At 39.8% G+C, this 23331-nt stretch overlaps 1 protein-coding gene across 2 annotated transcripts in view; it reads right to left on the bottom strand.

Annotated features, from left to right (window-relative positions):
• The window catches only part of MBOAT2 (membrane bound glycerophospholipid O-acyltransferase 2), a 97711-nt gene that overhangs the window by 29342 nt on the left and 45038 nt on the right, over positions 1-23331 (bottom strand). For both annotated transcript variants that reach the window (XM_074581793.1, XM_074581794.1), the window contains 2 exons: positions 4337-4432; positions 505-560 (listed from right to left, as the gene is read on the bottom strand). In XM_074581793.1, coding sequence (XP_074437894.1) covers positions 505-560; positions 4337-4432 — 152 coding nt within the window. The remainder of the gene's footprint in view (positions 1-504; positions 561-4336; positions 4433-23331) is intronic.

Below are 23331 nucleotides of genomic sequence, written 5' to 3' on the forward strand. Positions count from 1 at the left end.
CACACTGTTATATTAGCAGCAAGTGTAATTATAAGAAAAATGAAATGCATACAAAGGTTTTATAAAAATCAGTATACAAGGCACAAATTAGGGGGAGATTAACAGCATTTTAAAACAAGAAGTGCTCAACAACTGAAATGACATATACTTGGTTCTGTCAGTAACAGTGATCTCTGAATTTGGAAATTATTTAGCTAACTCTCAAGATCAATACCCCAACCCCAAAAAACGTCAGTGGTCTTTGCTCACTGGCCCCAGAAGTGTCATTGGTCTTCTGATAAGTAGCATCTTCTGCACAACATAAGCATTTTCAGAACTTTCGCAGTGTCTAAGCAACGTTTTTTGGTATTTCCACTGCTAAGCGTCAAAAGAATCAACTGAGACACAAAATTATGTTTTGTTCTAAAACACAAACTGGACTAAAAGTAACTCATTGACTAATGACTAACTTTCCTTAAATTTATTTTGTATGGAAAATTAAACACAGTTTAAAGAAAATCTTACCATCGTGAATCTCAAATGCCAAACTAGTGATCTTCTGTGTAATTATCATCATTGGACTGTTACAAAAAAGGAAGAAAGAATAATTTAGAAATAAGTTCAGTGTTTTCTTTCACACGTAAATATCAGGGAAAGTTTATACTAATAGTCTAGATTAATTATTCTCAACTGGAAGATATTCAGTACAAGGACAATCTGATTAATTTTTGGAGCTCAAACCATTACAGAGTTTTCAGTGCAATGAAAAGAATTTAATCCTTAGATACAGTATTTGATAACCCAGGCCTTTTATTGCTGCATTAGGTTCCACAAACACAGCCAAAGTGTTTCACATTTATTTTCTACTAACATAGTTTATTTTTTTACAGTGGGAAGAGTAAAGAAAAAGGGCAGTAAGAGCAATTATGTGCATTGTAAATTACAGCAGCTGTAAGCAAAGACAATAAAAACATACCAAAATTGAACAGTACTATAATTTAGATATGCAGGCCACTTCCACTGCTTCTACTAACACCTGGTCCTATGCTTTATTTTTCCATCTAGAATTATTATTTGCTTCAAGTAAACATATCTGGCAAAACAAAAGCCCAGCATAATTATGTCAGCTCCAACAGAGTTTAGTTTGGTTTGAATTTGATACACTTGAGCACATCTTAAATCGTCCAAGACATATTCTTCCCCAGCTAAGCAAGTCAGCTTTATACTGAGAAGTTATCCCATCTTTGTAGTATTCTAAGAGTTTGACTGATGTAAATCCCAGCATTGCTAACCCTCTAACTGTGGGAAGGGTGGTGGGGGAGGGCATAAAGTAGGCTGCCAGAATTCAGAAATTTAACTTTAAAATCAGATCTCAAAAATATATCAGGGACTGTATTTACCTAATAATATCTGAGCTAGAGACAAAAACAAAAATCTCAACAAAATAATCATACTGTAGGTTGGACACAGTTTTGTTCAAGTCCTTTGACTGCACTTGCCTTTTTTTAACACGTTTAAGTTGGCACAGAAAAACAAATCCAAGAGCCATCAAGTCCTCCTTCATTGACAGGGCTACACCAGTATTTTGCCAGATGGCTCAGTCTGTCAAATTAATTTTTTTTTCAGGTTATGATTATTTCAAAGCACACAATACTTCCATTCCTCAAAATGCAATCAGGGAAAAAGTTTTTTCTACCATATTATCAGTACCCCAAAATCCTGATCATAAGGCTAGAGTGACAGGCAAGAGTCAGCAAGGAAGAAAACTAAACAAGAACAGATAATCTGGGAAATCCCTCATATCTCTTTCTAGCATTTAATATGTAGACCCGACTGGTGCTGGCAGAAATCCCCAATTGATTCTGAACATAATGGGTTTTTCTTCTGTAAGTGGACACGTGACAGCATGGATCCTGGCTGGTGGAAGGATGGAGCCCAGGAGGAGCTCAGTCAGACCTTACATTAATTCTAGCTGATACATTTGTCGTTGTTATCAAAGCAGACCCTGGTATTTTTTTTTTCCTTCTCAAGTGCCTATTCCAGTATCTTCAGAGATTTGGCTGAGGAGCAACAATCTAGAGACTAAAAGAGAAAAAGCCCCTTCCTGGAACAGCGAGGCTGTGAACCAGGATTTTAGCGATCGCTTTTAGGTGCTGGCAGAAAGGCAAAGGAGGCAGTGGAAGGCTCGCTGGCAGCTGGGATCCGTTAGTACTGAAGCCAGGACCACACAGCTCTGCACAAGAAATCATGCCTCCAGCATGAGGTTTCCTCAGCTTTCTCCATTGTCAGTGCATTGATACCTTCCCTGCACACTTTTTGCAGATTCCATGGCCTTGGCCACTTTAGATGGGCATGGCACGCATAGGAGAGATACCTAGGTAAACAGATATTCAGAGCTCTTGGGGGGCTAACCACTATATGAATCCATGCCAACATCTTTGGAAGAACTGGCTGGTGCTAGGGTTCGACAGCTGATTAGGCAAATTTTGTTATTTTCTTGAGCTTACTTTCTTCCCCTGGAACCAGAGCAAGTTGACAGAAAATAGCCCCCTTTGGTGCATTTTCTTTCTCCTCCTGTTTTGGAAGTAACCTCTGTCTCAGGCCTCAAGGGAGCAGATCTAGTATACGCCATAGATTTAATGTGATATGCATACATCAATCTCCCAAACAGCTACATGAAAGGACGGTTTCAATCGGGCAGCTCAAACATACCATCAGAGAGTTGGATCTAGGCTTCAGCTTCAGAACAGTTCTGTTGAGAGCACAGATCTCCCAAATCTTTCGATGTGTTTACACCTAGCAGAAATCTCTGAGCTAACACCAAACCAGCAGAGCCTCAAAGACAGCTGCTATCTAAAGCAGTACAGTCGCATTTATGCAATGGTGTGCTCAAGCTCTATTAATAGTTTGAGAGCAACAACAAACAAGCACAATTATTTTGTTTCCAGAGTCAGCTCAGAGCTTTGATCACTATCAAGGTTGTACACTCTGGCCCTACAGTGAACTGGAAGGGATAGCATTTGGATTAAAGTTCCACTCCTAACGGTGAAATTTAATTCAATATCAGTAAACCTCGTTTTAAAGTGTCTTTATGCATATGTCTATGTTGTAAGCTCTCATTATAGCCAGTGGGGATCTAGTCAATATAGTCAGGGGCATCTGGCAAGTGACCCAGTTCACGCTAAGGTAGATACTTAGCGGTGGGTCAGCTGAAATATCCTCCAGGCTCTACTGTCTACATTGATCAGATCTCCACTGACTACAATTGGAACTCTGATAGCTGGCTTGAAGGCAGACACTTGGATGTAGGCATAAATGTAGAAAGATGTTTCAGAAGGTAAGACCCGGCTAAAAATTACAGAAGAGATGAACTTAACCATAAAAGCTTTTGGCTTCAGCCTACAAGTTGAGTTTCTGTACTACGTGCCTGTTACCAATGAAGCCTAAGAAGCAACAAGACTCTTAGCAACACGAAGCACAACTCTACTACACAACACAGGTAATACTAAACTACAAAGACCACTACCATTCATAGTATTCCTGAAAAATATTTAATGGATTTTTTTTTTTTTAAAGTAGACTAGCAAACACTCCCCATTTCTTTTTTCCAAAAATACATATTCTCCTTTAAATCAACATAAAGCACCATCAGGAGCAAACTTATTTAGAGGAAATGCTGTGCTTCACTTCTCTATGTTTCTAGTAGAAAGAAGAATCACAATTTTTACTTTGCCTGTTTAATTTTGGTTTTGCTCCTACAGAGCTCGAGTCAAACATAAGTTTAAGTTCATTATATAAAGTGAGAACACACATAAACAAAACTTTCTATTTCCAAGGGCTGTGTGACTATTCCACCATACGGGTGCCTCTCTCCTTAGCTTTCTCCTTTTGGAATATTTAACAAAAAAAAAACAAAAAAGAAAGAAGCCAGAAGATAAATTCCATACAACACTCAGATTTTCCTCACAAAGTGGTATCAGACTGTGGCAGGCATGCAAGTGCATCAGATACAATCCAAGTTTCATCACGTCGTCATGGGTGTTAACAGAGATTTTAGGGGAAAAAAGCAAAAGCAAAAAAAATCCCCCAGCCACCAAATCCTTTATGCCCTTCAGACAGGGAGAGGAGGTAGCAGATAACTCATTCATGGTTCTAACAGACACGCTGTTCCCAAAATTCTCAGTTTGCATGACTAAAGCATAGGTACATCTGTATTTGCATGTGTGCCAATATGCACGCACATGCTCAGGTTTCTCCCAAAGTTTAAAAGGTTGACACATTTGACTTGGCAAAAACCCCCATAACCAATACAGTATCACTTACGAGGATAAGATGGAAAGATTATTTTTCTCCTTACCCAGAAAAATCAGCAGAATACTGTCCATAATCAAAGATATAGACTCTAGTAATTTGGCACACAGTGAGGTATCCCAAAGCAAAAACAAAGCAATACCTGGAAGGAAAATGGAAAAAAAAAAAGCTTTTAAATTAAAAACCATAAACATTTCTTCATTGAATAGACTACCTAAAGTAGAGTTCAATCTCCAATTATTTCTGGAGTATATATTTCATAATTAGAATGTGCAATTACACCTTCATTCTGACTGGGTTTTTTGGTAATATTTATTCTATGCAAGCATATAGACTTTTTTTTTTTTAGAAGTGTGCACTACTAACTTACAAATTCTACTGTCATTAGCCAAAATATTTATACACATAAATAGAGCACAGGATTTATAATTTTAAGCACCACTGTAAAAACCGGAAATCCTATAAAGAGAAAATGCATATGTTAAGCTTTTTTTCTAGTTCAATGTCAACTTTTTGTCTACATGGGTATAGAAATTTGGGAAATTATACACCAAACATCATTTCCACTGAATGTATTTCTAGATATTCGAAATTCCGCACCATGAATCCCACTGTTGCTGTTTACAAAGGAACTGGAAAAGGCAATTAATTTTCAAATACACACATTAAAACATATCTGAATGAAAAGGGAACAGGATGCCTTTATGCCTCCTGTTAAAGCTGACCCTCAGCAAACATAAGAAAGACACAGATAATAACCACCTTATGTAAGTATTACAAATTTAATTTCACATATAGTTTCTTCAGGTCAGGGTTGGGATCCCCGCCCCCCCCCTCTTAAGATGTACCACACTACAGTAGTGAGAACCGATTTGCCAATACACCCCACAACGTCTGCCAGATATGCTTTGCAGTCAAAAAGGATGGGGAATGCCAGCAGGAGCTTAACTAATTCTTTAGAACTTTACTTGTGAACTTCACAGTCTTGAACATTTCCACACAAGTTAGGAAACACTCATGGTAATAAAACCAAGCACTTGTTTCATGTTCACAAGATGGATGTGCAACCTCCACAGCAGATCATATTATACATTCAAAATCCAGTTAGAATGAAAATACTCATACACCAAAATGGAAAATCATGACTAGGACTGGCTTTGAGTGAAGCTCCCTCACTTCCCTTCAGCGAGGGACACTACAGGAGGACCTTGGAACATGCTTCTCCTTTCTTTTCCAAATAAAGATTTTTGCAAAAAACTGTTAACATAATCAGTTCTAAAATATTAGAAATTATTCAATCTGAAAGCAATACCTATTTTTGCTGCACAGAACACTTGCAGTTTAACCTTTAATTAAGAATTGTGCTAGATATAAACCATTTAATATTTTAAAACATCCAACTTTCAAATTACAGATTACCTTATGTATCAGTAGCTACATCGAACCACACTTGTTACTTTTTAAAAAAAGTTTAGGGTGCCTGTTTTAGCAATAGTTTAATTTCTGTTTTCATTAATATTAATAATCCAGAAACAATATTATATTGGGTGGCTAATCGGTACAAAAGTGTTTCTAATAAGAATACAACAAAATTATACAATAATTGGCTCATACCAAATTATTTCGTCAAGAAAAACAATTTAACACAATTAAGTAGTATGTAGTGGACTGCAGATATCAGGAGTATGATATAACGCAGAACCCTTTTAAATTAAAATTTCCCTGAGATACTTTCAGAAAAACTACACCTCCGTGCCCCCCAAGAAAATAATCACCCAAGTTTCGCATGAGTGAGCAGTATGTGGGTTTACTCTGCCCATGCTGAGATCAGTCCCAGTGTTCCCATTCACTAAACAGGCAGTGTGATTTTCAGCTTTACCAGCCATTTACATACTAAACAATCCCAGATTTAAAGTCAACCTCTTATGTATAGAGATATCTACATACCCACTCATAGATACTATACTAAAAAGCCAAGAAATATTAAAAAACTGTAGTTTTATTTAAGAGAATTTCATTTTATCCCCACTGGCAAGATCACGTATTTATCAACAACAGTCTATTCACAGTATATTGCAATAGGTCTAGAAAAAACAGAATTACAGAAGTGACGCTAACTGCAGCTTTCATAACTTCAAATGTATCCACAGCAGCAACACATAACTTTGTTAGGACAAGAAACACAATACATTAGTGGATCAGGTACACACCCTCAGATGGAAGAAAAGACACACCGTTTTCTACCTCATACAGTTTATGTTGTAAAACACGCTGTTTTTGAACAAAACATTATGACGATTTCCTTTGGCAAGCAGAAAAGCTATGCTGATAAGTACAATTGAAGAAAAACTAATAAACGTCCTAAAAGGAGAAAAGCACGGGAGTTCCAAGAAAAGTGAAAGATTGTATTTGTAGCTAATGCAAGAAGTTTAAACAAAGGAACACAGACTGAAGCAGCAATGCTACCCAATTATGGAACAGTGAAACGCATAGGGCAGTTTAAAAGTTACTTCACTTGTAGGTTCCTGTGGCTTAAATGCCCTCCAACTTCTACAGCAAGTTAACTTTCTACGATGAAGTGACTGGCCTGGTAGGTGAGGGGAGAGCAGTGGATACTGTCTACCTGGACTTCAGAAAAGCTTTTGACACTGTCTTCTATAAGATCCCCATAGACAAGCTGATGACACATGAGCAGACAGTGAGGTGGACTGAAAACAGGCTGAATGGCCGGGCCTAGAGGGCGGTGACCGGTGGCATGAAGTTGAGTAGGAAGCAGGTAACTAGCAGTGTACCTCAGGGGGTGATACTGGAACTGATCCTCTTCAACATCTTCATTAATGATCTGGATGATAGGACAGAGTGTACTCTCAGCAAGTTTGCTGATGACACCAAACTGGGAAGAGCGGCCAATGCACCAGAAGGTCTTGCTACCATCCAGAGGAACCTCAACAGGCTGGAAAAATGGACTGACGGGAATTTCATGACCGTCAACAGGGGGAAGCGCAAAGTCCTGTACCTAGGGAAGAACAACCCCAGGCACCAATATATGCTGGTGGCCACCCAGCTGGAAAGCAGCTTGTCAGAAAAGGACCTGAGGGTTCCGGTGGACACTACGTTGAAGACAAGCCAGCAATGTGCCCTTGCAGTAAAGAAGGCTAATTGTATCCTGGGCTTCATCAGGCAAAACACTGCTAGCAGGTCGAGGGAGGTGATCCTTCCCCTCTACTCAGCTCTGGTGAGGCCACACCTGAACCACTGGGTCAGTGAACAGCCCATAAAATAATGAAGGGACTGGAGCACCTCTCCTACGAGAACAGGCTGAGAGAGCTGGGACTGTTCAGCTTGGAGAAGAGAAGGCTCAGGGGATCTCATCAATGTATATGAATACCTGATGTGAGGGTGCAAAGATGACAGAGCCAAGGTCTTTTCAGTGGTGCCCAGTGACAGGACCAGAGGCAATGGGCACAAACTGAAACACAGGAGGTGCTGTCAGAACAGCAGGAAACGTTTTGTTAATGTGAGAGTGACCAAGCACTGGCACTGCTTGCCCAGAGAGGTTGTGAAGTGTCCCTCCTTGGAGGTCCACAAGGATGTGATGCTGGCTAACCTGCTCTGGGTGGCCCTGCTTGAGCAGGGGGGAATGGATCCAATGACCTCCAGAGGTTCCTCACAGTCTCAATCATTCTGTGAGTCTCTTAAACAAGTGTCCAGTGACAACAGTACTTTTCACCTTTCACATTCTTAATGTTGATCAAAGTCCAGGTTACTGTTCTTCGCAATCCTTACATAATCTAATCATAAATTTGCATGATTGTACATAGATGAGACTCTGCACCAGGGCTTTACAGACAGCCCTGGTTATCACGTTTCCCGATATTAGGTATCTGTCTTCGTGCCTTAACAGTTCTTTGAGATTGGAAACTGTTAAAAATGAAGAGTGGAAAACCGTTCCAACACATAAATAATTTCAATTATTTCCTTGTTCTTATAAAGATATAGAGGTTCATACTCACCATTAAACATAACATGCTTGGCCACATAGTGGCCAATGTCAGTCCTAAATTTTGAAAAATGAACTTTCTTTGAAACACATTTCAGCTCAAAAAAAGCCTGAATTCATCTGAATTTAAAGCTTTGATGAGACAAAAGTCTAATAGACTCTGATATCAAAATTAGCATTATGCTATTCGCATTAGTGCCTGAACTCTCAAGAATTTGTAAACACACACTCCCGTCCAAAGTACAGCTTCAGTGACAGTACAGTAGCATGAAAAAGAGAACGGAGCACACACTGTCATACACACTGCATGACAGCACCTCTGCAGTGGTCCACGTAACAGTTCACTGCAGAAGACAACATAGACCCCTATATGTTAGGCCACAACCATGCATTACAGATACATTTGAAAGGCTGGGCTTCTCAGATTATTTTTTTTTTTTTTAATTGCTTCAGCACTGCAAGTTGGAACATGCTATCTATTTAAATGTAAACATCTTCAGTAATAACTTGAAGGTCAAAGTTAAAACGTTTGGTGCTGCATTAAGTGAAACCTACTGTTTCAAGATCATATTTGCTTTATGTACAAGTGAGAAATACACCTTTCTAACATGACGCAACCTGGTATTACTACATCAAAGCCTGACGCTCAAATCTAAGTAGGGTAACTACACATTGCCATGTGGAACATCGATGAGTCCATGTCAAACAGGAACACACTATCATACACTTTGCAAAGACGGAGCAACAAGTTAAGTACTGCTTGAAATGGCTTGCAATAAAACTAGGTTTGTTTCTGGACTGAAATACAGCTGGTTTTACCATTAGCAGTATCAGTAAAATAAATCACAAGAAACACAATATGGCAAGACTTAGGAAATAAGTGGCTAAAGTAAATATAATTAATTCCCGAAAAGTTTATTACATAGATAAAAATTAAAATCAGCATCAGGTCAGGGTAGGAGATACAGCAGTATGTTAGATCAGGTGGTGCTTTCAAAACAACACCAAATGAACATAGATGTTTATACACCTTTACAAAATACAAACCAAACCCCACAGAACTTCTGTTTTCACTTCCCTTACACCTTTTGAAAATACCCCCAGTCCTACAATATGTAACATACTATCATTTTGTAATAGGATTTTACCTGTCAGTTAGTTTCTGGTTATTTCTAAAATACTTTATGATTTTTTTCATCTTATCAATGAATCAACTTTAACTTCCCTGTTAGTAAAATTAAGAGATTCTTGTTTTCTAAAAATAATAAAAACTTACTCATCGCTATCAAACATAGAACTAGGCAAAATTACACACATTTTTAATTACAAAAATAAAAAGGAAAAAAGGAGGAAAAAAGAAGTCCATTTTAATAAGCAAATCACAGGGCAGGTGAAGTCCCTCCCACTGCAAGAGAAGACCAGGTTCATGACCACCTGAGGAACCTGAACATACGGAAGTCTATGGGACCTGACAGGATGCATCCCAAAGCCCTGTGGGAACCGGCTGATGTAGTTGCCAAGCCACTCTCTGTGATATTTGAAAAGTCACAGCAGTCAGGCGAAGTCCCCAGTGACTGCAAAAACGGAAGCATTACACCCATTTTTAAAAAGCATAGAAAGGAGGACCCTAGGAACTACTGGCCCGTCAGCCTCACTTCTGTGCCTGGGAAGATCATGGAACAGATCCTCCTAGAAGCTATGCTAAGGCACGTGGAGGACAGGGAGGCGAATCAAGACAGCCAGCATGGCTTCACCAAGGGCAAGTCCTGCCTGGCTGACCTAATGGCCTTTAGTGATGGAGTGACTACATCAGCAGACAAGGCAAGAGCTACAGATGTCTTCTATCTGGACTTCTGCAAGGCCTTTGACACAGTCCCCCACAACATCCTTCTCTCTAAGTTTGAAAGATATGGATTTGATGGGTAGACTGCCCAGTGGATGAGGAACTGGGTTAGATCGTCGCATCCAGAGGGTAGTGGTCAACGGCTCAATGTCCAGATGGAAATCAGTGACAAGTGCTGTCCCTCAGGGGTCTGTATTGGGACCAGTACTGTTTAGTGTCTTCATCAATGGCACAGACAGTGGGAAAAAGTGCACCCTCAGCAAGTTTGCAGATGACACCAAGCTAAGTGGTGCAGCTGACACGCCTGAGGGACAGGATGCCATCTAGAGGGGACTCAAAAAGCTGGAGAGGTGGGCCCATGTGAACCTCATGAGATTCAACAAAGCCAAGTACAGGGTAGTGGCAATCCCTAGTACCAATACAGGCTGGGGGATGAAGGGATTGAGAGCAGCCCTACTGAGAAGGACTTGGGGGTACCGGTGGATGAGCTGACAATGTGCGCTCGCAGCACAGAAGGTTAACTGCACCCTGGTCTGCATCAAAAGAAGCGTGTCCAACAGGTCAAGGGAGGTGATTCTGCCCCTCTGCTCCACTCTCCTGAGACCCCCACCTGGAGTACCGCGTCCAGCTCTGGAGCCCTCAGCACAGGAAAGACATAGATGTGTTGGAGCAGGTCCAGAGGACGGCCACAAAAACGATCAGAGGGTTGGAGAACCTCTCCCATGAGGACAGGCTGAGAGAGTTGAGGTTGTTCAGCCTGGAGAAGAGAAGGCTCCAGGGAGACCTTGTTGCAGCCTTTCAGTACTTAAAGGGGGCCTATAGGAAAGACGAGGACAGACTTTTTAGCAAGGCCTGTCATGACAGGACAAGGGATAATTGTTTTAAACTAAAGGAGGGAAGATTTAGACTAGATATAAGGAAGAATTTTTTTACAATGAGGGTGATGAAACACTGGCACAGGTTGCCCAGAGAGGTGGTTGATGCCCCAATCACTGGAAACATTCAAGGTCAGGTTGGACAGGGCTCTGAGCAACCTGATCTAGCGAAGACATCCCTGCTCATTGCAGGAGGGGTTGGACTAGATGACCTTTAAAGGTCCCTTCCAACCCAAACCATTCTACAATTCCCCAGTTCCCCTAGAACTGGCAAAGAGGATGGAAGTCACATTCTCCTCTCCCCTGCCACGCATAAAAAGAGAAATAGAAGCTACCACTACATGTTAGTGATTATATATTGAATACAAATCCAAGTTGATATTCAAGATTCACAGGAAGTCCTTCAGGTTACATGAATGTAATAAGGTTGCTATAACCATTCACAGTGAATCACGCTATCCATGTAGAAAAAACAAAGATCATAAACCAAGATCAAAACAAAAATTGTAAGTTCTCTGAACACTCATGCAAATACATGAGACACCTCTGTATAATGAACCTGACTAACAAACATGGGTATGAACCTTTCAGTCCTTCGCACAAAGCCCCCAGTCCTGGTTCCAGAGCTTACTGACTACAAGTGCCTGGATTTCTCTCCCCTTGATTTCTATAAATATCTAAAAATCCAGCTGTGTCAGCCAGGGGTTGACTGGCAGTTCAGTCATACAAAAAAAGCATCAAAACCAAGTGCTAAGGAACAGCATGAGCACATGACGATCTCTCAACAACGAAACCCAATAAAGTGATAGCTATTGCAGCTTTTATGCTGTACTTGGGGAGGGCATGGGGGGTGGGAGGTTTTAAAAGTATTCAGTCCTTTTAACAGAATAATAGACGACATCTTGTCTGGGGAGGGACAGAGCTTTCCCAGCATCTTTAAAAGGAGAAAAAATCATTTGCTATGACACTTGAGCAGGAGCCCAGCTGGCACCTTGCCTTGAGGAAAGCCAGAAACATCTATCAGATCCAACACCTGCTATCCCAATACCCTCTTCCAAACCAAAACCTAACTTTACTATGGAAAGTCCAGTTAGAAGGAACAACAAAACGAGTGTATCCTTTCTTGCCTTCATGTTTATACAGCATTTCTCTAGTTTTGGGATCTGCTGACCAACATGTCAGCCACCTGGGTACATCCAGATATCCTTCAAAATAGACGCCAGCCATCATGACCTAGATGGTGGTATTTCCCACAACATTCAGTTAATATCCATGCTGAAGTTACAGTGCAGAAACGTAAGGAAAAAACCCTAGCCTCAAACTTCTTGCTGCGATTTCAGATTCCATTTCACAATCTAAATAAAAGCTGTCTTCCCACAGAGCACTAAAACTTGCTGCTATATTGCGTTCAAGCACAACTATGAATTTTAACTGTCTTCCAACTACGTCAGCCACCAGCTCCAAGTTACACAGCTTAGAAGACTTCAAATTTTTAACTGATGAGGAAAACACAGGAACTTGCAACCCATACAACGTGTTTTCACTTTCCAAGTGCATCGCTGCAGATTAGCCACGCCATATCATATCCCCTGCTGGTGAGAAATGTCATTTAAGCAGGGAAAGTACAGCAACATGTTCTTCCCAAAGGAGAATTAAAAGGTTTATGACAGCTTGCGTCATTCCTGTTGTTTCTCCAGCAGGTTTGTGGTGCAACTTGCTGATCATCTTAACTCTCATACAAATGCAGCTTTGCTTTGAAAAAAATCAAAACAGATCTGGAAATGCTTTGAAAACTTTCAAAAGTACTCTTCCTGCATGTTTCCTACCCTCTTCAAAGGCTCATTCACCAAAACCACCCCTTAGATCAGAAAAATGAGTAAGGTTTTGCAGAGCTCAACCACATGAAGTTTTGCCCAACTACAACAAAATTAATTACAGACTGTACATGAATGCAACAGTTTTACCCGAGGCTAATGTTTCTCCTCCAGTAGAAAAGCAATTGGTCTTAAAAGTCAGCGTTACTCTATACCTGCTACTTGGTGAATAATGTTCTTGTGAGCAGAATGACAGAGGTTAATCATGCTGGACATGAACACCCTCATCTTTACCACCCTCTATTGCTCTGAAAATGCTTAAGACCTGTTAATTTCTAGATTTTCAGCATAACTACATACAAATTTGATAGCACAGAATGAACCAGCATAACCTGCTTATATAAAGCTTCCATGGCTTTATATTCTGTGGTTTAACAGCAGAACCCCCAGCTTTTAATTGTTTCCCTCAGAAATTTTGGGTTGCTGGCTAAGAAAAATCAAGAACATCCATAGGTTAATTATAGAACTTTGTATCCATGGACGGGCAAGTCGGGCTGCACATAGGCCCAGACTAACCATAACATACATTAGCTGATTATGTTTGCAAAATCAAGGGCAGGAGTTGCATTTTTGTTTGATTTTATACTCTGGGGGTCTTAGCATCTTAGTTATAAAATATTTGGCCAAGTACCTACCATACCTATCTCTGTTTGCACAAAATGCAGCAAGAATAGAACTGCGACCTTGACAGAGGCGCGCTTTAGGAGATGTCATAACAGCTTCTGTTATTTTAGGCTCTTCCCACGCAGTAGGACAACAGCACAGTATGCTATTTTGCTGGAAGAAAGTTAAACAAACCTGTCAATGCAGAGCACTTTTTCACCAGCTAGTCAGCACATACTATGGATTTAGCCTTGAAATAAAGGTTGCATATCCAGTCAAGATCCACTCCTTCCATTATGTTAGGAAATAAAACAATTTTTAAAAAAAATTTTAAAAAAAGTGTAATTATTCCGTTTCAAAGGGCAGACCTGACCACCATCTAACTGCTTTGATTTTTAGAAAAGGTGACAGAATAGCCTCTGAGTTTTCCCATGCCTTGTTCTGAAAGCTGCTGCCTGGGTTGGTTTGTTTGTTTTTCCTACTGCTTGTGCCAACATTAAAAAAATCTAAAAAAAAAAAAAATCTTATCTCTAGTGTCAGAACTGAAATCTTATCAAAATGCAGCTATATTAATTGTTTTAATTCTAATGAGCATAATAAGTTTTCAGTGTTCACATGAAGAAATTCAACTCTATGCAGTTAGAACCTAGAATATTTGTTTGCAAAGCTTCAGGGGGAAAAATATACATCAAGCAAAAAGGTCCAAAGTGCTAAAGCTAGAAGTCTATCTAATTCTGTGATCATCAAGTACAAGCCAATAAAAATACTGATTAGAATTAGCTTAGTTTTGACTAACAGTCACAAGGTAAGCTAACCTGTCCCAACCTGTTGTTGTTACACCAAGAAGTAATTCCTATTTACACAATTCCTGTCAAATTATAGATGAACTATTGACATATATCAATCAGTATAAGACCATGGATCAGTTATGACACAATCAGTAACAGACTCAGAGTGTGGCCTTAACCAAGTCCCAATCCTCTCAGTATTTCAAGAAACTACTCTCGAAAACGTGAGCAATATTAATCTTTTTGAGCCAATTGAAAGCCTTCTGATTTACACACTAGTCTGTCCCTCCCGGTTACTTCAAGCAAAGATCAAAAACGCATTGAAAAAACAGACAAAAAAAAATAGGCAAAACCAGACTGCGTGTGAGCCCATTTCCAGAGAAGGAAGCACTCATACCACCATGCTGTGGTAACAAGCAATCCAGCTATCCCAGCCCTCTTCAACCCTCAAGCTGAACATTTTGGCATCTGATAGCCTTTTTAAAGAAAATTTAACAGGTGGACAGAGTTCTCCAATGTTTAGATACGACAACAGTCCTACACAACATATGGCACAAGGGCTCCCACTTGCTTGGCCTGCCTGTCGCTATGGAGCAGTGCCTTGCTGAGCTGGGCAGCACATGTTGGCCACATGTCAGGCCCACGTCTCCAGACATCTATAGAGTGTCTATGTTGGGTCTTGCTCAGCCAGTAGATAGAGAGCTGCCCAGGCCCATCGGTTTCCTGCATACAACCAGACACACAAAGCCATGGGACATGAGGCTTCGTTATCTCAACTGCACCCAGAACCATTTGCTATGATTTTGCTAGTTTTGTTTACTACAGATTCGCTGTAGACATTATCACTTGCCTAATGTATTTTGATGTTTTGCTACATAATGGCAACATAATGACTTGTTAACATAAATCCTGAACGAAGCTAAATTAGACAATCATTCTATTTATAGCTACAGTCCATATTTCAAATGCGACATTGATATATGACAAATATAACACAAATATTCTTGTCAAAATGCATACTAAAAACTTGGTATTTTCCACATGCTCCCTGAAGTTTATATTCTCTCACTTTCTGACCTCTTGCCTTGCTCCCTCCAAATGTGGAACATCTCAAGGACGAGGAGATCAGCTTCAGGCTCTCATACAAAGGAGAAATATCATCTGCAACTAAAGGGAAGGCAGGGAGGAGAGTGATTTTATTTCTTCCATCCCAGGGAAGAAATACGTCACGTGCTTCATTCTTCCTGTAAGTCTCCAAAGGAACATGGAACCAGGAAGGGTGATAATAGAAAAATTGATTGTATCCCTTATCAGACTCAGAGCTGAGAGCTGAAGTTGACCCTGTCCAAAATCTTAAACTGGGATAGAATAGAATAGTATCATAGAATGTGTTGGGTTCGAAGGGACCTTTAAAGGTCATCTAGTCCAACCCCCCTACAGTAAGCAGGGACATCTTCAACTAGATCAGGTTGCTCAGAGCCTCATCAAGCCTGGCCTTGAATGTCTCCAGGGATGGGACCTCCTCCACCTCTCTGGGCAACCTGTGCCAGCATCTCACCACCCTCATTGTAAAGAACTTCATCCTAATGTCTAATCTAAACCTGCCCTGCTCTAGTTTAAAGACATTACCACTCGTCCTATCGCTACAATGATGAGACATGAGAGGTCACCTAAGTTCTCTCTCACCTAAAAAACCAGTGTGTCATATCAACCCCTGTTTCTGCAATCACTCGAAAGTATAACAGTAAACAATGTAGATAAGACCACCAGATCTGACCTTTATATTTCAAAGAGTGGACAATAGTACATAGCACTTAAAAGCACACACACATAAGAAAGCCTAACAGCTTCACAACATAAAATATGTAAAGGTAGAACTCCCTGATGCTGGAATCTGCCTTACAAAGCCCAGATGAAGGAAGGAGATTCTTGACACATCTTCTGACAAAGATGAGTACTCATAACTCAGAAGTAAAATACCTGCTAAGTTCCACACTTTATGCTGGCGCTGTGAGTTTTCATCTCTTCACCCATTTTTTATCTAATATTTGCCTAGCTATATGATGTTTCAGCATCACAGCATGCAGGTGATTTTATCCTTCCTCTTTCTCCCATGTGATACCTGCTTTCAAACATTAGAACCATGCCCAGTATCTTTACTTTTGCAAACCAGTAGAAACCCCTAGAGCACATAGCCAGAATATGGTCTCCTTTTAGGAGCTAGGCAGCAACACAACTTCTGCTGAATATTTTTAAGGAAATGAAGATGTTATTACAGAACATTGACAATAATAGGATTATTGAAAGTACTATTTTGAAGTACAGCCCTACACGCCATAATAGTTTAGCAACTGTAAACTGGAACTGCTAAATACAAAATATTTTGCAAGACTAAATCACTTTGTTTCAGTGGACCATAAGGCTTCATACAAGAACTTACAGCCAGGAAAACAGAAGTAGTTCTCTGCTGGCAAAACCATGGTGAGATCAATCATTAAACGCGTTACTGCCGTAAACTCAGTACTTGGCAAGTATCATCTTGGCTAAAGATAAGAGCGAGCTGTTATTTTCATTCACCCACTCATCACCCTGCTCTAGCTACACACCCCCCTCACACCCCACATCCGCAGCTGTGGCTCCTTCCGGGCTGCAGAGGAGGGGACATTCCCAGCTGTCTCAGTCCCCCAAGCTCTGCTGTGACCCCCACATCCTTGCCTGGAGACACAACACCTGAGACAGAGAAACAGCACGCCACAACACCGCCGGGGGAGGTGGGGGGGGGGCAGAGAGGTGATGCCAGCTGGAATTTGTGTTCAGCCAGCCAGGAGACATTTTCTGCATGTGTTAAGGATGGCAGCAGCTGGGAAACATACGGGATGTGATTTGCTGAGAAGGTGGTTGTGCAGCCAGAATCAGTATACAGGGCAGCTAGCAGATTAATCAACAACCCAAATCCCTGCAAGGTGAAATACGCAAAGTGAAAGTCCACAGGAATCAAATTTAGTTACAGGAACAGAATATTTAAGTGATTCCAATATCAAAGGAAAGCCAGGAGTTTGTGTTAACAATCTAACACATCTGTCAGACAGCTGCATTTCCTTTTAATCTATTTCTCAAAACAAAATGCTCTCTTTTACAGAGGTACTTATCAGAGGGGATGATAGTACTCTATTTCCCAATCTATTTCTTGCTTCACCTTCAGGAAGGAATCAAACAGTTCTTTGATTTCAACTGGCCACTGAGTCGACTGCAAGCCCCACGGCTTGTCTGACCTGCACCAAAGCTGCAGCCCAACTCCTTTCCAAGCTGTCAAAATCATCTTGCAATCAGACACGCCTCTCAAGTAGCACAACATTTAGAATAAAAGCTTCTGAAAAAATCTGATTTACTTAAAATATAGCTCAAACTAAATGCCTGCTTCGCTCCGACATTTATCATTGCTTTAATCTGGAAAGACTATCCCTTCAGATGACTTGTTTCATTTCTGTCCTATTTTCTCTCCCACACCCCCCTGCAAGCTAAGTTAAAGCACCACAGTCACACAACAATTTTGTATTTTCTACATCCTTTAATCAATGCATGGCAACGTCTCTAACATTCACATGATGCGTCAACTCACCACTGTCACAGTATTTGTCATATGCTCCTGCAGAATCACATGTAGAGATTAAAGTCAGCTGTTTCCTGCTCCCAGCCTGGAGAAAACCTGTTGGTAGATCCATTTTCTTTGCTCCATGGTGAAGCCTGACACAGGTTATGCCTGAATACAGGATGGCAACTTCTATTTTCATGCATATTTCTTTTCTTCCTCGTGACAGAAACACTAATGAATGTTTCCAGGGGTGAATCTGAGATACTCCACGGAAAGAGTGATATGAAATAGAAATGGCATGGCAATGAACCAATTCTCAGCAAGAGAGAGAGCTTCATACATAATGGTTATTTGTGGCACACAGTAATCCCACTGTACACTCACAAGGAAATACTTCAGCTTGATGGCTGGGAAGAATCAGTACCTGTAGACTATTGCATGCAAGTACACAAGGAACTCATTGTGAGAAAAAAAAAAAAAAAAAAGCCTTGCATTTATTTTTTGGGACTTTTTTCCTTCTTCTAGTTAACAACGGGAAACAAAAAAAGAAATTTAACTGCTCAATGATAATCCAAGTCATGGCACAATCACCTACGGAAGTGTCATACATTAACCCCAGGCAAACAATAATTATTCAAAGTTACATTTATGATCTCTAAGTTAGGAAATATCTGTAGTCTCGGAGCTTTTATATATTACACATGTATTATACAAACTATACCTTTTTTTAGTTTCAATTTACTCGCATACTGTCTTGATCCTATCTCCATACACAATTCAACTTCCCTGCACTTTCAGCCTACGCTAGCTGCTGAACTGCTTGCACTCTGCTTTGTAATCTCCCTGCTCTTCAGTAAAGATGTACAAAACAACCAGTGTTCATGATCTTCTAATGCCCTTCAAAATCTTCCCTCTAAATGCCTACAGCAATCAGGTTATCTCACCATTAACTATAAAAAAAAACCACTTTAAAAAAATTAAATCAGAATTGCTCAGTTTATTCCAGCCAAAAGAATCATATGACCTGTCCCTAACAACATATTGTACAGTCAACTAGCAGACACTTTTGGGTAGATTTCATCACAATATAAGCTAGTAGAAGAGGCTATGTTTCTGTATAAATGCAGTTTTTGTGTCAATGCTAAGAAGCATAAGGAATGTCAGGTTGTACATCAACTATCCTTTGAGATATGAAATCAAAATCATGAATTATTCACCTATATGTTGTACACCCATGTTGGTGCCATTTGTCCATCACTCCTCATCAAGGCGTTCCATTACCTTCCTGAATTATTCTCTCTCTCCTGTTTCCTGAAACTTACTACATACCTCAACTTTCAATTCACCAAATTTATATAATCGAGGAAAGTCACTTAAAATTCTCCCAAGGAAATAAATAATAATCAATCTCACTTCATCAATCTCATCCTCCCAGCATTCAGGCGCTTTTCATACTGAGTATCTGGAAATTTCCTCATACTACTAGTTTATTCTGGGCTTGTACAAATAGGGATATGACCAAACACAATGAAACATTCTTTATGCGACCTGAGACCAGTTTTTTTTCTTGTGACAAACAGGGTGTCCAAGCAAATGAACTTCTCGCTCCTGAATCTTTTGTAACACTGACTTATCTATGTACAAAATCTTTTGCTGCTAGCAGGACTGCCTAGAGGCTGCAAGTTACGTACAAGGAAGGTACGTGCAATCATTTCACCATCTCAAAGCTTTCTTTGTGAGAATTTTCGTTACTTAAACTCCTTTATCTACAGGTAACACAAAAGTCACAAGAGACAGTTCAAAAGAGACATTTATGAATTTTAAACCTGAACTACAAAAAAGACTGAGAATAGAGTTTGTCTTGATTTGTGTTTTTCATGATTGTTACTAGTCTGAATTAGGAAATATGCTCTAATTTCTTTTTAATCATTATTCTAGACATTATGCAGTGAAAAACTCTGGATTTAGACTATTAAAAGCCACATATTATCACTTAGAAGCAAGTTAAACAGAGCAACACTCAAAAAGGTAATTTACATTAAATAGTTTATACCTATTTGTTCATAGCAAGAAATATATGTTACACACATATAGAAGCAGAATACAGTTATTACGATGGCAAAGGCCCCACTGGACATTAGATGGTTCACCAAAACACTGTCACCAGCCAACACAGCCAGAACAATCAAAGAAGAGAACTGAACTCCATTGGCCTGGGAGACCCATCAGGCTCATCGTACAATTACAAACACCAAGATCCACAAACGCAAGCGTTCCTGTTTATATAGTTGGTCTTTAGGCATTCAAATTCCGATCGTATAAATCCACAGAACCTTGATATTTAGGGGCTAAATTTACAGAGCTATTTCAATCCCTCTGACTGCCCCATCTATAAAACATGAATAGAAACACTTACCTAGTAGACAAGAGCATTCTATAAGTAAGTGTGTTAAAGATTACGATTGACTGAACTGCTACATGGTCACTATTCTAGGAACACCTAAACAGTAAACTTGTCTACCCTCCAAAACAACTTTCATTAGAAAGCATTCAACATATGTATAAATTGTTTTCAAGTTAATTTTCAGATAGAAGAGAACTTTTAATTTCATTCTAAGCATGTTATACTCCACACTGTAACCCTTCAAGCCTAAAAATAGTGTGATTGCCAGTCAGCCAGAAATTTAGCATGCATCCAGAAGCTCCTACGCTGCACTTGCCAGGAATGTCAAGACTTTGAAAAATCACATATATTATAACAATCAAGACAAACTAATCTGTAATACAAGCACACAGTGCATGCTCTCTGATTATTCGTTACTGCGATGCCTGGCAGTGTCACTGCAGTTAAGCTTCCTTCTGTGTTTTCATTATAAACAAAATTTGAAGAGAAGTGTCAGCTAAATGTGCATGCCCTGTTCTACATGCCTTAAAAAAACCCCAGTTTAATATGTTTGGGGTTTATGACACTTATTAGGGACCAAAGAACGTGAGGGGAAGTGGACTGTACCTCGTAAGCGAACAGAATTTCATACTGTTTTGACCACTGAAAATGCATAGGTATCTGTGTAGTCACAGACTGCGGTAATGAGAACTACCCCATGAGGGCTTTGAATCACCTGTATTCTATTCATGTGAAGCAAAACACATTGTGTTTACATTCCTATTTTTTGCCTCAGTTATTTCATTATCAGTTATGCTTTCAAAATATGAATAATTATCATTTCCTGATGTTAAGACCACTACGTACCCCTCCAGCCAGGACTAAATTTAAATTACTATTCAGTATTCAAAGTCCTAGCTCTGCAACATTTATAATGCTCTTGCTCTACTAGTAATCACTCTCCTCCCACCTTTAGTTGTTGGAATAGTTGAGAAAGCATTATGTAAAGGCACTTTCAGTCTGAAAACATATTCTGTTTAGGCCTTTTTGTTACTTAGAAAATTTAAATGGAATTAGTTTGAAAAAACATCAAGATGGAATGCTTTTCAAACTTCTGCTAGGTGTTAGGGGCAAATACTGTTTGCTGTAACACCATTTCACATAGTCTTACGCCAGCACACACATTCAAACTAGAAAGAGGCAAGAGAAAAAAAAAAAAGTTGGTGTCAGTCTTGTGAGAAAAGCACAGAATTAAAAGCAAGCAAACAGATTGTAAGATTCATATTTTGCTTTAGTGAGTTCAGCTGAATGCCAGAACCTTGTCGTACTTCATCTCGCAAAGGTAACAAGGGAAGTGTAGAATGAAAAAGGACAGGGGAAAAAAGAATCAACAGAAGTTGTCATGGAAAAAGCATTCTACTTCAAGCAGCATCAACTGTAAACGACACCTACAAGCTTCGTTCAAGGTCCACTATGATCTTTTATAGCTCTACTCCCAGCTGATTATCAGCTTGAAGGAGAAGAGCATAGGATGGTGATGGTTATCCAGACACAAAAGAATAAAGTAACCTCACTGGACCCCATCACTGACCCTACTTTGAGCAGGAGGCTGTATCAGAGACCTCTTGAGGTCCCTTCTACCCGAAACTTTCATTTTATGAATTTATTCATTTTATTTAACTGTTAATTTAACAGTTTATTTAACAGTTAATTTTTGACTATAAAACATGGTAAAGAAAATGAGCAACTTTTTTCTACTAAAGTTTGCCATCAAATAACAACATAGCTGCATTCCAAGCATAAAATAGTAGTGTCAATAACAGTGTGAAGCATAAAATAGTCATGTCAAAACCAGCTTTTTGTCCCAAAACAAGTTAATTTTCAAACCATCAAAATCCTTCCTAGCACTTGTGAGAGAGGAGAGTCGCATGAGAAGAGTACCACAGGATGCAGGGCGAAGCAGACCTTACTGAAAGAAGTTACGCTGCAGTGATGAATACTGGAGCACAACTGAGATGTCGCCACACAGGACAAATGCAACAACAGTAATACTTTTGTACGTAGTTTCATCTGTATAGTATCTATATGCCACTATATAGTAAGTTATAAAATATTGCTGTATTTATGGAATTGTACTAAAAGCACCGAGATTTAAAAACCCAATATTTTAATTTATGTAATAGCAGAAACGTGTACCTCCTATACAGACTTGTAAATTCTTAATGTGAATTTAAATTGAAGATTCTATTGCAAGGTAAGCATCACAGCTAAATCTCAGATTTTTCTTACTGCTCTAACTACCAAACCATTTACTCCCAAATACACATTTTTAAGTTGCAGATGTCTGTAACTATGAGAGCAAACATGTCATCTCAACTTTTAGTATAGGTGACAGAGATTGTAGAAAAATTCACGTTTTTATTAAAGACACCAAACATCTGTAAAGATACTTTGAAAAAAAATAACCGTGGAAATTACAGGGGAGCATCTCAGAGGAAAGGAGTCAAAAAGATGATTTACTTTAACAATCATCTGCTCCGCCAGTCACTAAGATTTGCTGTGGGAAATCATCATTAAAGGACTCTTCACATGTGCATGCCCCAAGCAACTTAGAGAAGGACAGGAGTTATGCAAAACACCCAGAGTTAGCCACAGTTTTAAAATTACATGGCTGGATCCTCCCCCTGCCCCCAACAGAAAGCTTGTTACAAAGGCTTTTTATAGTGTTATAAAGGCTTTTTATTTGGGGCAGGGGGAACACAACACACAACAAAAGCAACATAGACACATGCATTACTAGAACAAGAACTTAAGCTTAAATTTTAAACAGAAAAATCTGAGAGCAAGTAGGGCAGACAGAACAAAAAGCACATCCCTCCCTCTGTTCATTGTGTCCTTGGCAGACTGGCCTGTACTTCCAGCCAATTCTGCTGTTCTCTGAACGGTGACGGATTCTGCTCAGTTACCCCAGTCCCTCGGAAGCTCTCCCCGTCCCCTCCAAGGCCCAGCCGCCCACCCCAAGCCCCTCACCGAAGCCTCGCAACCTCTCGATGAGCAATGGGCATCAGCAGCTCCCTCTGCGA

The sequence above is a fragment of the Larus michahellis genome, chromosome 3, assembly GCF_964199755.1.
Source record: "Larus michahellis chromosome 3, bLarMic1.1, whole genome shotgun sequence".
Classification (NCBI taxonomy): Eukaryota; Metazoa; Chordata; class Aves; order Charadriiformes; family Laridae; genus Larus; species Larus michahellis.